The sequence below is a fragment of the Paramormyrops kingsleyae genome, chromosome 17 (assembly GCF_048594095.1).
Source record: "Paramormyrops kingsleyae isolate MSU_618 chromosome 17, PKINGS_0.4, whole genome shotgun sequence".
Taxonomy (NCBI): domain Eukaryota; kingdom Metazoa; phylum Chordata; class Actinopteri; order Osteoglossiformes; family Mormyridae; genus Paramormyrops; species Paramormyrops kingsleyae.
Genome location: NC_132813.1, coordinates 1,045,154 through 1,060,081, shown reverse-complemented (window position 1 = coordinate 1,060,081; position 14,928 = coordinate 1,045,154). Strand labels below are relative to the sequence as shown.

The window sequence follows — 14,928 nt, the reverse complement described above, 5'->3', positions numbered from 1 at the left end:
TTCCTACACATCACAATCACGAGGCTGTATTCTGGGTGTTCCTACACATCATAATCATGAGGCTGTATTCTGGGTGTTCCTACACATCACATTCATGAGGCTGTATTCTGGGTGTTCCTACACATCACAATCATGAGGCTGTATTCTGGGTGTTCCTACACATCACAATCATGAGGCTGTATTCTGGGTCAGGATGGTAGCCATGCACCAGCGGCTGAAATATCAGCATGAGCTTCCTTTAAAGGTAAATATTGTAAATGGTTTCCATAGCACCCACAGTTACCCTGACGACAGTCACCCATCTCACCTTCTGCTTATTGTCCTCGCATGGTAGGTGCAGGACAAAGAGTCCATCACTCAGGGAGCTGACCGATATGCCTGCAAGCCAAACCGGGGTACAGGTTGAAACCCTGACATTTCCCACCACACGCCAGAGAAGACTACAGTCAGACCAGTCCCTGCGTTTACAGACCCTGGAGTGTGGAGTAGTCGATATGCTGTTTGACCTTGGCATCTTCCACGAGTACGGCATAGGTGCCAGTCAACAGGAGCTGGCGGGGTCGAGCCCGGTACCCCTTCCTGTCATATTTGGTGACAGGGACACCGTACTGGGAAAGATAGCCAGACGTGCAGAGTCAGACCAGGCAGCGACATGAGAGGCAGATACAGGAGATACTGTGGGTCCATCGTAATGGACGCAATCCAAACTAAACAATCCAACATCATCCTCATCAGCACCTTCATCTTCTCATTGCCTAGAGCCTGGAACACCTTTGGGTTGATCTCTTCCCCATCTGAGGAAGAGGGAAAGACGAAGGTTTGGTCATCAGAAAGCACACTAGCAGCAATTTGCATTATATTGGTGTGGTACCGTGGAACTGCATATGTGTGCAAACTCACTCAGCCGTGTCCCCACAAAGAGCTTGGCCACGCTCTGGGGATAGTTGTCCTTCTTATCTTTGAAAATCTCACTCGCCACCATCTTTTGCTCCATCTGTGGGGAAGGAAGCGAGTTACTGGGGACGACAAGCAGGGAGGGCAGATACGGAAGAGAGAATGAGGAAATGAAAGCTGGGTGGATGTGGCAATGGGCGACCAGAGCGGTGGGACGGCGGTGAGAAAGGGAAACCGCAACAAACCCCTAAAAGCACATTGTGTGAGCGAAAGGCCCTAAGGATGCGTAAAGTAGCAGTAACTCCCAAAGGACTATGGGTCAGCTGGTTGCCATTGCAGCCAGTGAACTGATCAAATCTGTGCAGTTCATGTGAGGAATGTAGACAGAAAGATCTAGAAAGGCAAGGGCTGCACATCGCTGCTCGTTCCATGTGCGTCTAGCGAGGACAAAAGCATACTGTCGACAGTGAGGTGACAGAGCATCAGGGCATGCTGCTCGATGGACCACGAGCTTCCAGCTGGACCACACGGACCACGAGCTTCCAGCTGGACCACACGGACCACGAGCTTCCAGCTGGACCACACGGACCACGAGCTTCCAGCTGGACCACGAGCTTCCAGCTGGACCACACGGACCACACCTCCCCCTACCTGGTGCTTCCACTCGGGGCTGATCCGCTTGCAGTACTTCCACACCATGTTCTGCATGCACAGCTTCCGCAGCTGATCTGAAGCCTGGCAACAAAGAGTGCGGTCAGCTTCGGCCCCGTGCGCGGCCGAGGAGGCGCGCGGACACCCGGCGAGGTGGGTACCTCGGTCAGAGCAGGCGGGGGCGTGGGCCAGCTCTTATCCAGGACAGTTTTAGGCAGGTTTCTCTTCAGGGTCATGAGGAAGGAGTAGCGGACATAGTCCAGGAAGTACTCATTCTCAGGGCAGCGCGGATGCTTGCGGAAGATAAAGCCCTTGATGAACCTGAGATAAAGGTTTGCATGTTTTAGAGTCTGAACTCCTGCAGGGGGCATAGTGACTGAAGGCGTCACTATTAATGTTAAAGTCCTGATGTCCTTGGACAGGCCCAGTAAGAGCTCACCTGCGGATAGTATTGGCAGCTTCTCTTCTGCGCTTGGCCACCCTACGGGCCAGGATACCTCTCCACCAAGCCTGGACCACGATAGCTAGGGGCAGAGAGACAGGTCAGTGTATATACTACATCCCTGCTGTCAGCAACAGGACAAACTGCAGACTCCACAATCCCCCGCCAGTCCGTGTTTTTGCTCTCTCGCAGACCATAGGTTTACTCCCTACAGGGAGCTGGGAGAGAGCAAAAGCGCGGACTGGCTGGGCGTCCCTGAGCACCGGTTTCAGAAGCACTGCCCTAAACCACCAGCAATGGCAAGATTTCAAAGCGGAACCTGAGCACCTCACCTGCGTGCCTCATCTTAAGGTACTTGGACCTCTGGCTGTAGCTTTTCCAGCAGGCCTGCAGTTTGGTGGCTGGGGGGGGGGGAGAGGTGGGGTTATAAGGCTGACAGGAGTATGTGCAGATCCCATTAGTGCTGACAGCGCCTCACCCAGGCTGTGCTTCCTCACTTCCAAGGCGTCCTCGGTGGCAAATAGCGTCTTGGGGAAGCGGATGAAGATTTTGGTCCTGAGGAGAGCCAAGGTGCATATTTCACTACGCATCCTCTTTGTTTATGCATAAAAAGACGCTTCCTTAGACAGGTTTTAGTGTGAAATGGTTGGTTGAGAACTGAAGACACGTTTGACAACCCAAGCATGTGTGTTTACTGAACAACATGGTCGAAAACCAAATTGTACGAGAAGCGAGACGCACGAGAACCAAGGTTCCACTGTACTGGGGTGATACACCAAGAGTAAGCTAAAGTGCAGATGTTGGTGAACGCTGGCTGGCCTGACAGACATGCTGGCATACGCCCCCCCGCACCCAGCTCACCTGCCCAGCTTGTACTCCTCTGGCTTGTAGCCCAGGTATTTCACCAGCGTGGAAACGCCGTCGGGAAGGCGGCCTTGCCAGTTGGGCCAGGTGCCTGGACACAGAGACTTGTACCTGCGGCAGAACCAACATGTCCAAAAAGCCTGCACATCCAAAGACCCCGCACGGCCAGAGGCCCCGCACGGCCAGAGGCCCCGCACGGCCAGAGGCCCCGCACGGCCAGAGACCCCGCACATCCAAAGACCCCGCACGGCCAGAGACCCCGCACGTCCACAACATTGGTGTTTGAGTGTCTACCCACATACAGTACTCTTAGGCAGGTACAAAAAATGTTTAAAGCTATTTATCTGGGTAGTAAATATATATGTTCTCAGAAATTACACAATTTAACATTAGAACATATGCAAATTAAGAGTAACACTATAAAACTAACAAGAACTACTTCTGTTCTCTAAAAAGTTACTGATATCTTCTTGAACTGCTAGATGAACACGACCTCTGGGCACCTCAGCCATTCTGTGAATTTGTTACAATCAGCAAGCAGCTCACTTGACTAATTAATTCACTTAAAAAGCTCAAATGAGGTATTGGATTAGCCATATAAGGCGGGTTAGTGGCCTTAGGTGTATCGAATGGCTTAACCAAATACTGGGGTGAATGGTTTTCAAATGGTTATACTAGCAGACTTTAGCAGAAATATCAGTGTTTTACACCAACATGTAACTATTAAACATTATTAAACATCATTTTCTATTATTAAACAATCAACCAACATTTTCTTTAACTACCGAAGAGCTTTGGAAAGTAAGGTACATCATAAAATTTAAGACCCAAGTCAAGCCTTGAAACCTTTTGCAGAAAATAACGACGGCGATTACAGCTCAGATCCTTTGACTTTCAGAAGCACCGTCTACACAAGCAGCTTGATCCAGGAAGCGTGGCTCACCTCTGCAGGAAAACCTCATAGCGGCGTCTGTAGGCAAAGCCGGCCCGCCTGACACGCAGGTTCTCCATCAGGCCCAGGTACTTCACCTGGTGTCGGATCAGAACCTCGTCAAAGTGGCCTGGAGGAGGGAGGTACATTCATGAGGAGGAGGAGGGAGGTACATTCATGAGGAGGAGGAGGGAGACTGGAACAGCAAGAGCAGGGTTTAGGATGCCGACACCATAAAAGCAGAGGACCAGGGAATGAAGGTAACAACCAAAGCAGGTGACAGACAGACGTGGGCTGGCCAGGGGCCATGAGGTGCTCTACCTGCTCGCTTGGCGTCATTAGGTTTGATGCAGCGGACATAGGAAGGTTCCTTGGACATCAGGATCTCCATAAGCTTTGCCAGGCTGGTCTTAAACTGAGTCGCCGTCTGCGGGCAGCGGAGAGGACAGTCAGACAGGGAGAAGGAGGAGAAGGGCAAGGAGATGGAGAGGTGAGGAGAGCGGAGAGAGGGAGCGGAGAAGAGCAAGATCTGGGCAGAGGCAGGCTGAGAAGAACAGAGTCACACTGTGCTGACTGACCAGGCACGGGCAGCGTGGGGGGTGGGGGGGGGGCTAGCGACAGCTAACAAAGACACACACACACACACACACACACACACACACTCTGGAAGGCCGGGCCCCTCACCGTCTCCGGCCGCTTCTTGTCTGAGAGTTCCTCCTTGTCAAAGCACTGGCTCAGGATCTTGTTTTCCGACTGGCACGTGACCTGTGCAGCAGGACGGGTCGGTTAGCAGACACGCAGGTTAGGAGATGGAAGCCCCACCACCAGCTCAGGAACAGGACACTGCACGGTACCGTACATCCATGAAGCCGTCCAGAAAGGGACAGAGGGAACAAAGGCTCATAGGGTCATACGGGGGGGGGGGGCTCCTTAAGCCCATCGGATCATATGGGGGGAGGGGGGGGTCAGTCTCTATAAGCCCATCGGGTCATGGGGGGGCTTCATACTGCACCCTTACGATACACAGCACATATTCATCCACAAATGAGTAGTGGCTGTCCTCCCCTCTCCTTCTGCCTCCATGTCATCTCGTCAGTGATCTCACCTCCTTCAGGTTCCTGAAAAGGAGATCGTTGTTCTTGTCCAGGAAGCCTAAAAGCAGGAGGATAAGGACCCTGTTAATCTCAGTAGCACATGAAGAACATTCCCCTGTTGCAGGGGATGGGAGAATGGGCCCTCAGGCATCACCACTGCTCCTCTCTCCCGCATCCTCCTCACCACTGCTCCTCACACCCCCATCCTCCTCACCGCTGCTCCTGTCTCTCCCCCATCCTCCTCACCGCCGCTCCTGTCTCTCCCCCATCCTCCTCACCACTGCTCCTCTCTCCCGCATCCTCCTCACCGCTGCTCCTCACACCCCCATCCTCCTCACCGCTGCTCCTGTCTCTCCCCCATCCTCCTCACCGCTGCTCCTGTCTCTCCCCCATCCTCCTCACCGCTGCTCCTCTCTCTCCCCCCTTTCTCCTCACCGCTGCTCCTCTCTCTCCCCCCTTTCTCCTCACCGCTGCTCCTCTCTCTACCCCCTTTCTCCTCACCGCTGCTCCTCTCTCTCCCCCCTTTCTCCTCACCGCTGCTCCTCTCTCTCTCCCCCCTTTCTCCTCACCGCTGCTCCTCTCTCTCTCCCCCCTTTCTCCTCACCGCTGTTCCTCTCTCTCTCCCCCCTTTCTCCTCACCGCTGTTCCTCTCTCTCTCCCCCCTTTCTCCTCACCGCTGTTCCTCTCTCTCTCCCCTGCATCCTCCTCACCGCTGCTCCTGTCTCTCCCATCCTTCTTACCATTGACATTGTAGTTGACCTCCCCAGCGTAATGTAACAGCCGGAATTCCTCTCTGCCCATCACCTTGCGTGTTTTCCCATCTGCCAGCTTGTGGCTAATAAGGAAACAGGGGAGACAGACAGACATACAAAGACCAATAAATGAAAATGAGTATCTGGTTTGAAAACTTGGTATAAAAAGGCTACAAATGGTTGCTTTGAAATGTCATTAAGCTGCGGTTGTATGGCCAAGATGTCCCGAGTTTCTTAATAACTTTATTAAGCATTATAAATGCACAGCACAGCTAATAAAAATCCCATATCAGCAGCGGTTGTCAGGACGCGTCGACTCACGTGACAAAGTGGGCGTGGCCACCCAATGTGCTCTCCAGCTTCTCCAGAAAGGTGATGTCACTGGCATCTCCAGGTCGGAGACACTCTTCATCCTGGAGGAGCAGGGAGGGCCAGAGGGAGAGAGACGGTAAGAGTGTACGGGACACAGACCAGGCACAGGAGCAGGGAGGGCCGGCCCGCAGAGGGAGAGACACGGTAAGCGGGACACATACCGGACACAGGAGCAGGGAGGGCCGGCCCGCAGATGGAGAGACACGGTAAGCGGGACACAGACCGGGAACAGGAGCAGGGAGGGCCGGCCCGCAGATGGAGAGACACGGTAAGCGGGACACAGACCGGGAACAGGAGCAGGGAGGGCCGGCCCGCAGATGGAGAGACACGGTAAGCGGGACACAGACCGGGAACAGGAGCAGGGAGGGCCGGCCCGCAGAGGGAGAGAGACGGTAAGAGTGTACGGGACACAGACCGGGCATAGGAGCAGGGAGGGCCGGCCCGCAGAGGGAGAGAGATGGTAAGAGTGTACGGGACACAGACCGGGCACAGGAGCAGGGAGGGCCGGCCCGCAGAGGGAGAGAGATGGTAAGAGTGTACGGGACACAGACCGGGCACAGAGATCCAAAGATTTCCAATATCCCAGCGAAAAAGCCTAAATACCTAAATAAAAACCTAAATACGCGAGAACCTTAAAATGAAGGACATATAGAGAAAGCAGAGACCTGTGCTCCTCACCAGAATGGAGATAATGCCTTTAAACTTCTCTTCGACCAAATCACAGATGATCTTGTTGTTGAAGTACTGGACCGGTTCCCACTAAAACAAAAAACAGGCCTTGTGTTACTAGCGTAACGGGTTTGGGAAAACAACTGCTCGTTCCATGGGATATTTATAACAGTCAAGAAGCCAAAGAATTCAAGAATGCAGAAGATGCCAGCATCCTGGCGTTCCAAACCCACTCGGGAGAACAGGCTTCTATACAGGCCCCCCATTGGGGGGGGGGATTCACAGCTGAGGCATGCATCAACATCACGAGAAAACCCTCTATACTAGCAGACATCATAAGGACCAGTGTGGACCCCCCCCAACTCCACCCCCCCCCATCTCCCCCCATCCAGTCAGGGCAGATCACACTGAGGCCCCCTCCAGGAGGAATGCCGCTCTGTCCCCCAGACTGCAATTAAGAGAAACTGATCTTCACACTTTTATTCTGAAGTGGACGTGCTGGCTTAGCTGCTAAGGTGTTGTAACCCACTTGCTGAACTGAACTGCTCCCCTTAGCTAAAATTCGAAAGGTTCAGCACAGAACTACACAGCGCACCCCCTGCCTAAAAAAAAAAATAAAAAGAGCGTGGGGGCTTTAATGTGTATCAGGACAACCATGTTGCAGGGAGAAGCTCACTGGCATCTCCAGTAACATGAGAGGACAAAGCTGTAGGTCTGTAGCATAAGCGTCTGCTAATCATCACCAACAATTATAATGGCAATAAGCGTAACGAAGATAATCACCGTGATGCCCTCCGACTCGTACTCGTCCTGCTCAGATTTGAGCGTCAGCTCGATGAACAGCTGCTGCAGCTTCTCGTTGCAGTAGTTGATGCAGAACTGCTCGAAACTGCAGGGCATCACACAGGTCAGAGCCAGGCCACGGACACACAGCCCCGAGAACAAAGACTCGCAGTGTTACGGCTCTAGTGTGCAAACTCAGTTTCAGTCCAGGCCCAGCTAATTGTGCAGAACAAAGACACTCACTTTCAGAGCTATACAAGACCCACAGTCACACCAAGCTTAACGTAATGGCAACCGAAGTAGGAAAAATAGCAAGTTGGTGAAATTTGTTAGAATTTGCCACCACTCAGGAATCCTACCCACAGTATAATTAGTCAATCAAGTCAGACTTATATCCACCAGACACAATGTCCTTCAGTGGAAACACAGTGAGCTACAGCTTTAGGGAGACATTCAGATGCGGAAAACAAATATGACTCTAAACTAAAATATACTAGTGATACGCTGCCTTTGTAAAGAATTTTGGTGCTGTGGCGCTGTAGACGAAGCTAGGAGAACTGAAATCGATGGTACCTGTTCTGCTGGAAGACTTCAAACCCATAGATGTCCAACAAACCAATGACTGAAGTATTCTTACTGCTGGGAAACTGCTCATCCTGCAACATAAAAACCACATACAGGACAAGGGTTTCACTAAAAACTGCAGTGATCTGATCAGTCCACAAGGGGGAGCACCAGCACCTGTCCCAGAGCCCTGCCTTCCACTTTCGAAACAAAACAGCATCATATTTTCCAGCCTGGCCTAGAGATGAAGGCCTAAGATCCCTCCAAGCGAAAGTGTGCTAAACGGCACCAGGACAAACCCTCTGCCCTGAGGCAGTACCTTGAAAGCCAGCGAGTGGTTGATCTTGTTGACCAGCCAGGAGAAGGTGCGGCCATAGATGGCCTTAGCCAGGGCGTCCCGGGCCGACGCTGCCTGCTCCAGGTTCAAGGGGCTCATCAGCTGAAACGGAACAACATGGGCAGCTGTGAGCCGACCAGAACGTTCTTTACGGGCCGGCAGGTCTCCCAGCAACGGAAGGCCATGGCCCAGAAACCCAGAAACTCTGGGGCCCAGCAGAGAGCCGCCACGCTCACCTCCTCTCCCTTGGCGATGATCTTCTTGTGTGTCAGAGCCTCCTTCAGGGCCGCCCCCTCCACATCTACCAACTGCAAATTATTTATAATGTGATAACCGTCAAAGCCAACGCAACAATCAGCACAATTAAGGGACCGACACACGAAGGGCAGCGGCAGAAGCCTCCGGGGGAGGGAGTGACGGAATGAACATCTGCGGCCCTCTCTCACCCGGGCCAGGTATTTGATCTGGGTATCCGTGGTGATGTACGCATATCCGCTGTCCTCCGTGCCAAACTGGAGGTTTCCCAGGTGCAGAACGCTAGCGATAATGTTGAGCAGCTCCTGGATGGAGTCGACAGGACAGGAAGTCGTTCAGACACACCCTACTGCTCAAATTATAGGCTGAAAACATCTGCGAGCCCAAGACCAACGGCTCCAAAGCAAACGTACTAGGAAAGCACAGATAAGCACAAGTTAATAAAAGTTCTATTTTACACTCAATACATTGGGGGGGAATATTTATTTTACCAGTTCTTCGTATCAGAGCCTCCCAGGTCTGGCTACGCAGCACAGATCGTGCCCCCCCCAGAGACAAATGGGAAGAGATTACTGCCCCAACAGCAAACTAACTGCCCCCCCACCCATTACTGCAGCAGACAGACTGGCCACTGTTCCTTTAAAACAAATGGCTGTGGTTACGTCTGATTGGGTGCTCAGTAACCGTGGAGCTGGGGCAGGAAATGCCCTCATCCCATTGGGCTGTGTCAGCAGTCTGCTAAGGCGGCCAGATTTCAGCTGGACCTCCAGGAAACTGACTGGCTGCTGTCTGTGACTGACAAGCTGCTCCTCCAATCAGCTTAATTTTTAAAATATGATTGAAAAATAATAGGTGAGTGGTGCGTGAAGGTTTCCAGGCGTGCTGACCTCCACCTCCTCCTCGCTGAAGCCGATGACCGTCAGGGCCTTGCTCACCACCTTCCACTCACTGCGGTCGTTGATTGAGCTCACCTTCGAACAGTTTCCCTGGGAGACGATGCAAAGTGCCAGAATGAATCAGACCTACAGCACATCCACAGGGCCAGACGCGGGCGCGCACACACACACGCACACGCACGCACACGCACGCGCACGCGCACGCACACGCACACACAGGCACACAGAGACAGGGTTTGCACGCTGTTCCACACACATGCACGCTTATTAAGCAGAGGATGTGGCCCCAGTGGGGGGGGGGGGGGGGGGGGGAGTTACACACACTCCAGCAGCGACGGAAGCTGGAATTTCTAACAGTGTTAAGTGGGGGGGGGGGTAATCTATTAACCAACACCAGACCAAGAGGATGTGAAGATGAAGGGGATCTGTAAGGAGGGAATGGTTTAGGTGTAACTTACAGACAGTGTAACTATACTTAAGGGGTATCAGTGCTGTGGCCCCATGGGGCCCCGCGCACACCGGCCTGCGGCCCTGTGGGGCCCCACGCACACCAGCCTGCGGCCCAGTGGGGCCCCTCACTCACCTTGACCAAGTACTGGTACTGCTGTGTGTTGCGCTCCAGGCCCAGTCTCCTCAGCAGGTCTTCATCTCCTCCCTCGATCAGCTGGTAGAAAATGTGGAAGTTCCTCTCGCCGTGGCTCTGGTGTACCACACGGGATTTCTCCAGCAGGTAGTTCAGGATGTGGCCTCCCACTGGCGCACCCTGCAGGCAGCGAAAGGAAGAGAGGAAGGGGCGCGGCGGGGGGCAGTGAACCACAAAGGGAACGGGCGTCATGCAGGTACGGCCTGGCCAGAAGGTGGTGTAGCAATTAATCAACCAAACCAATGACCACACTTACCCTGAAGTCAAACTGGATGTCCATGTATTTGCCGAAGCGACTGGAGTTGTCATTGCGCAAGGTTTTGGCGTTTCCAAAAGCCTGTGAGCACAGGGGGGCAATGGGGGGGGGCATTTTCAGACAACACAAAAGGGGCTTTTGGCCTTCAGCTCTTAAACCCGCCCTGTGTTCACAGTGATCCCCCCTCAGAGGAGACAGCTGGAGAGCAGCTCTGGGTCAAGGGGGGGGGGGGGTTAGCAGCTGGCAGTGGAAACGGCATAAGAGCGGCAAGTCCGGATCCAGCAAAGATCCGCCCTCCCCCGTCGAGGCGGAGAGGGGCAGCAGGCTGGCATCACGGCGCTCGCAGGCTCACCTCCAGCACGGGGTTGGACTGCAGCAGCCGGTCCTTGACGGTCTGCACTTGATCGCTAGCGGGGCAGGTCACGGCGTAGTACTGCAGGATCTTCTTGGACGCCTCGGTCTTGCCGGCCCCACTCTCGCCCGAGATCAGGATGCACTGGTCCCGTCGCTCGGTCCGCATGGAGCGGTACGCGTTGTCAGACACGGCATAGCTGTGTGATGAAAGTGGGGGAAGCGTTTTAGCGTTGCACCACTGACTCTAATGAAACGGAGGAAGAAGTTCAGTGTTGCGCCACAGGAGACCATGAACTGACAGAGAGGGCAAAGCAGCAAGCTGACATCACGTTAGGGGAATTTGTGTCGAGTGTTTCACAACAACGATGATGCAAGACACTGTGACATGTAATTTGGTGGACAGAGAATAACATCAAAACCTGCAGACAGAACACTACTAGGAGGAAACAATTACAAAATCACGGCCTGGCCCTCCTGAACAGTGCGGCTTTGCTGTTAAATGGCCTGAATTCATTAAAACATTTCCTGAAGAGAAATGTGACTCACATAAGATGTAGCTCTCATGCTAAACCTGTGAATGAAAAGCAACGAGCAGCTAGAGGTGAGAAAAAGGACAAGCTGTCGATGTTACCTTGCAGCCGGACGGCCTAATTTAGAGGCACCCAGATCAAATATCACAGACGTCAGTTCGTCTCCATCTCGTGCCATAGATACATAAGGCATTTCCTGTATTAATATAGTGTGGAACTAAGAACACAAGACCTTCTGCATTACCCGCCTGGAGAGACGTGTCCCTCAGCAGAGTGTGAAACGCACACGTCTAAGAGCAGCATAGTATGGGTGTCGAGAAAAGGCCAGCGAGGCCAAAATGCCGGTCGTTTCACGGGGGAAGGATTTCAGCGTGACACCAGCACTGACTCCATTGTAACTTCACAGCTGTTCTGCCGAGTCAGTGGGAGTCGCGACGCTGGATAGCGCAGGGAAGAGGGGATATTTTCATCACCTTTACATCAGCTGGTCACGCGGGGCAGGGGGGGGAATGGGGGGCGGCATGGGTGTTCTACAGCCAAGAGGAAAACAGGGCCAGCAAGCCCCCCCTCGGCCGGGACCGAGCCCTGGAATGTGCTGCTCATAGGAGAGCAACGGGCAGAATGCCAGTGCATCCCACAGCGGCTCCCACGCTACCTGGCAACCACGTGAAAACAAACAGCCGCACAACACGGACGGCAAAACAGGGGAAGCGGCGAGCCGGGCGTGCGGAACCGGGCGTGCGGAGCCTGGGCGTGCGGAGCCGGGCGTGCGGAGCCTGGGCGTGCGGAGCCGGGCGTGCGGAGCCGGGCGTGCGGAGCCGGGCGTGCGGAGGCCTGACTCACATGTGCGGGGAGACCTCGTAGAAGTTGACTCCGCGGTAGCGCTCCATGTGCTGCTTGGTGTAGATCTCCAGGTCCTTGTAGGGATTGACGGAGACCAGAACCGACCCGATGTACGTCTGGGAGCGGCGGGCGAGAAAAAGCAGAGAAAATGAGCGTGATCGCAGCCCGACGACGAGGAACCTTCAGGGTGTCGCACACAGACCGTCATGCATGCAGCCACTAAAGATGTAATAATCATGTTATTGTCAATTTCAGAGCCTGAAAAACATGCTGAACATTAAGGTTATAGGTGTGTCCACTTGTCTCTTATATAGATGAAGTTCTGGATGTTTGTATCTTAAAAAGATGAGGTTCTGGGTCTGTGTGTGTCTGTGTGTGTGTATACGCGTCTGTGTGTGACTCTTACATAGATGAGGTTCTCTTTGAACCTCTTACGCAGGTTCTCCATGAAGGCTGCCTCACTGGTGTGGTTCTCCAGGAGCACAAAGTCCTGCACCCCCACCCTGTCCCGAGCTGTCAGGGCACTCTCCATCATGCCCACCACCTGCAGAGGCACACAGTGACAACAGACTCAGAATCTCATGAGCAACTGCCACCCAGAACCGCAGTAACACCCCCAGCAGACCCCTATCCGGGCAGATCGGCATGTGGCCCAAACCTCAGGCCAGCTCATGTGCTCCAGCATGGATGGCAAACATGTGAAGGAGAACAGCAGGACAAACACAAACACAGACTCAGATTTGAGGTAAGGCGCACAAGCATTTCGCTCAAGCAAAGCCAAGTTCACTGCCTGTCATTTTTACTCTAGGAAAGAGAGGAACCCAGCAAAGCAGCCCGTAAGACCTGCGGAGCCGGAACCTGTGCGTCGGCCAGGCGTTTCATCATAAATCCGTTTTCAGTGATAACCGCTTGGGTTCTGCGCATCAGACCACGGATGTCGCTCAGGTCCATGGTGCCGGCAGCTTTGGTGCAGCCCGAACGGCGGCTCCCACACGCTCAGCACCAACGCAGCGCCTCTCTGCACTGTTGTTGTGTTATTCACAGAGTTGTTAACAATCCCAGTGGGGGAGGGGGGGGGCAGAGCACACCTGGCTCAACATTTTAATTAACGAGGCTTGAACCGGCAACAGACACACAAGCAGGAGGGGGTAATGTGGGGCTGCAGCAGGCTGTGGCTGATGCCAATTGAGTGCCGTCCCGCTCCGAAGGGTCCCGGCTCCCATTAAAACTGAAAATAGTCTCAGTTTTCAGAGAGTAACAACAAGGGACAGAGTCAGCGTGGTGAGGGGATTATGGGCCCAGATGGAAGGAGGGCCTGCAGGAACCTGAGCTGTACGGCACCATGTCAGCTACGGTTCACAGGTGGCAGGAAGAACGGCAAGCCTGAGGAGCCATCCTCTCAAAGGGCTCGTTAAGGCTTAGTTAGGCTCGTTAATGCCGTCCTTAGCGGGCAACTTCTGATGGTTAACAAGCCCAACGAGGCAAAGGCTGTGGAGCAGGAAAGGTTCCGGTTAAAATGGCAAAGGGCCCGCAGGAGCCATCATGCCTCGCTGGGCGTAATGGCTGGGATTTTCCTGGCCCCTCCCTGAACCATCCCAGTACAGGATCTCTGCATTAACACCCCCCCCCCCCCAGCAGTGGAGATTTTTTCCAGATCCTGTGCTGAAAACAAAAGGTGGTCTGGGGAAACACTGGCTCCCCCCACCCTGCAGGGCTTCCACTAGAAAGCTACCGATGAGCTGGGGGGGGGGCACGCTGAGCAGGCGGGCTGGCCTGTGGCCCAGGGCAGTGGGCAGAATACAGAATACACAGGGATGGCACTGTGCCACCCCCGGATGCCCATAACCGCTCCCCGAGGGACTCGTGTGTTTCCAGCAGGAAAATGAGACTCAGGACCCTGCAGTCAAATTCACACCTGTGCAAATCGCACTTTGCCGAATCGCCGTGGGGAAGCCAGACAGGACGCACAAATATACCCAGATTTCCTGCACAAGTGTAACATTACCCTGCCTATGCGTCACTATCATACTAGCAGGGAGGACAGCAGCTGAACTGCTGTAACAGGGGCTTGGGCAGTGCAAGACGCAGTACATTATCATCAGAAATCAGAATGAACATATTCAAGTCAGAATAACCATCTGGGAATGCAGTAAGCAGGAGGCGTGGCGTTAAAAAAACTGACAGTGCCACAGATGTGGTAATGTGACCGTCTGTATGCCTGTTTGGCTCCAAAGCCCAGGTAACTGCAGCCACACTCCCTTAAGATCTAGCTATCACCACGTCCAGAGCCACGCCCCACACTGGAAAATCAAACGCAGTTTTTCTTTGCTCACCAGAAGTTGTTAAATAATTATTTCTGTAAGGACCAACCAATTTATTAAAGAAAAAACTTTCAGGGGTCTTTAAAGTAGCAGACCAAGACCATCATGCACAAATGTGCTCAAGCAAGTATGGAAAAGGACAGAAGTTGTGTGGCAGAATATCAGAAACAAGAGCAGCGAGCCCCCGGGGCAGAGACAACGAGAGGACAGCGGGAGCTTTAACAGCCCCCGGGGCAGAGACAGCGAGAGGACAGCGGGAGCTTTAACAGCCCCCGGGGCAGAGACAGCGAGAGGACAGCGGGAGCTTTAACAGCCCCCGGGGCAGAGACAGCGAGAGGACAGCGGGAGCTTTAACAGCCCCCGGGGCAGAGACAGCGAGAGGACAGCGGGAGCTTTAACAGCCCCCGGGGCAGAGACAGCGAGAGGACAGCGGGAGCTTTAACAGCCCCCGGGGCAGAGACAGCGAGAGGACAGCGG

General features: G+C 53.7%; 1 protein-coding gene across 4 annotated transcripts in view; it reads right to left on the bottom strand.

Annotated features, from left to right (window-relative positions):
• The window catches only part of LOC111833892 (unconventional myosin-Ic), a 32,857-nt gene that overhangs the window by 3,644 nt on the left and 14,285 nt on the right, over positions 1 to 14,928 (bottom strand). For all 4 annotated transcript variants that reach the window (XM_072701486.1, XM_072701489.1, XM_072701488.1 and 1 more), the window contains 28 exons: positions 12,537 to 12,674; positions 12,131 to 12,246; positions 10,756 to 10,954; positions 10,404 to 10,484; positions 10,088 to 10,267; positions 9,496 to 9,594; positions 8,800 to 8,913; positions 8,590 to 8,661; positions 8,336 to 8,455; positions 8,026 to 8,108; positions 7,453 to 7,558; positions 6,679 to 6,759; positions 5,950 to 6,041; positions 5,617 to 5,711; positions 4,888 to 4,934; positions 4,467 to 4,547; positions 4,104 to 4,209; positions 3,795 to 3,912; positions 2,849 to 2,962; positions 2,466 to 2,542; positions 2,320 to 2,388; positions 1,985 to 2,069; positions 1,707 to 1,866; positions 1,546 to 1,629; positions 901 to 994; positions 739 to 794; positions 473 to 608; positions 308 to 378 (listed from right to left, as the gene is read on the bottom strand). In XM_072701486.1, coding sequence (XP_072557587.1) covers positions 308 to 378; positions 473 to 608; positions 739 to 794; positions 901 to 994; positions 1,546 to 1,629; positions 1,707 to 1,866; positions 1,985 to 2,069; positions 2,320 to 2,388; positions 2,466 to 2,542; positions 2,849 to 2,962; positions 3,795 to 3,912; positions 4,104 to 4,209; positions 4,467 to 4,547; positions 4,888 to 4,934; positions 5,617 to 5,711; positions 5,950 to 6,041; positions 6,679 to 6,759; positions 7,453 to 7,558; positions 8,026 to 8,108; positions 8,336 to 8,455; positions 8,590 to 8,661; positions 8,800 to 8,913; positions 9,496 to 9,594; positions 10,088 to 10,267; positions 10,404 to 10,484; positions 10,756 to 10,954; positions 12,131 to 12,246; positions 12,537 to 12,674 — 2,874 coding nt within the window. The remainder of the gene's footprint in view (positions 1 to 307; positions 379 to 472; positions 609 to 738; positions 795 to 900; positions 995 to 1,545; positions 1,630 to 1,706; positions 1,867 to 1,984; positions 2,070 to 2,319; positions 2,389 to 2,465; positions 2,543 to 2,848; positions 2,963 to 3,794; positions 3,913 to 4,103; positions 4,210 to 4,466; positions 4,548 to 4,887; positions 4,935 to 5,616; positions 5,712 to 5,949; positions 6,042 to 6,678; positions 6,760 to 7,452; positions 7,559 to 8,025; positions 8,109 to 8,335; positions 8,456 to 8,589; positions 8,662 to 8,799; positions 8,914 to 9,495; positions 9,595 to 10,087; positions 10,268 to 10,403; positions 10,485 to 10,755; positions 10,955 to 12,130; positions 12,247 to 12,536; positions 12,675 to 14,928) is intronic.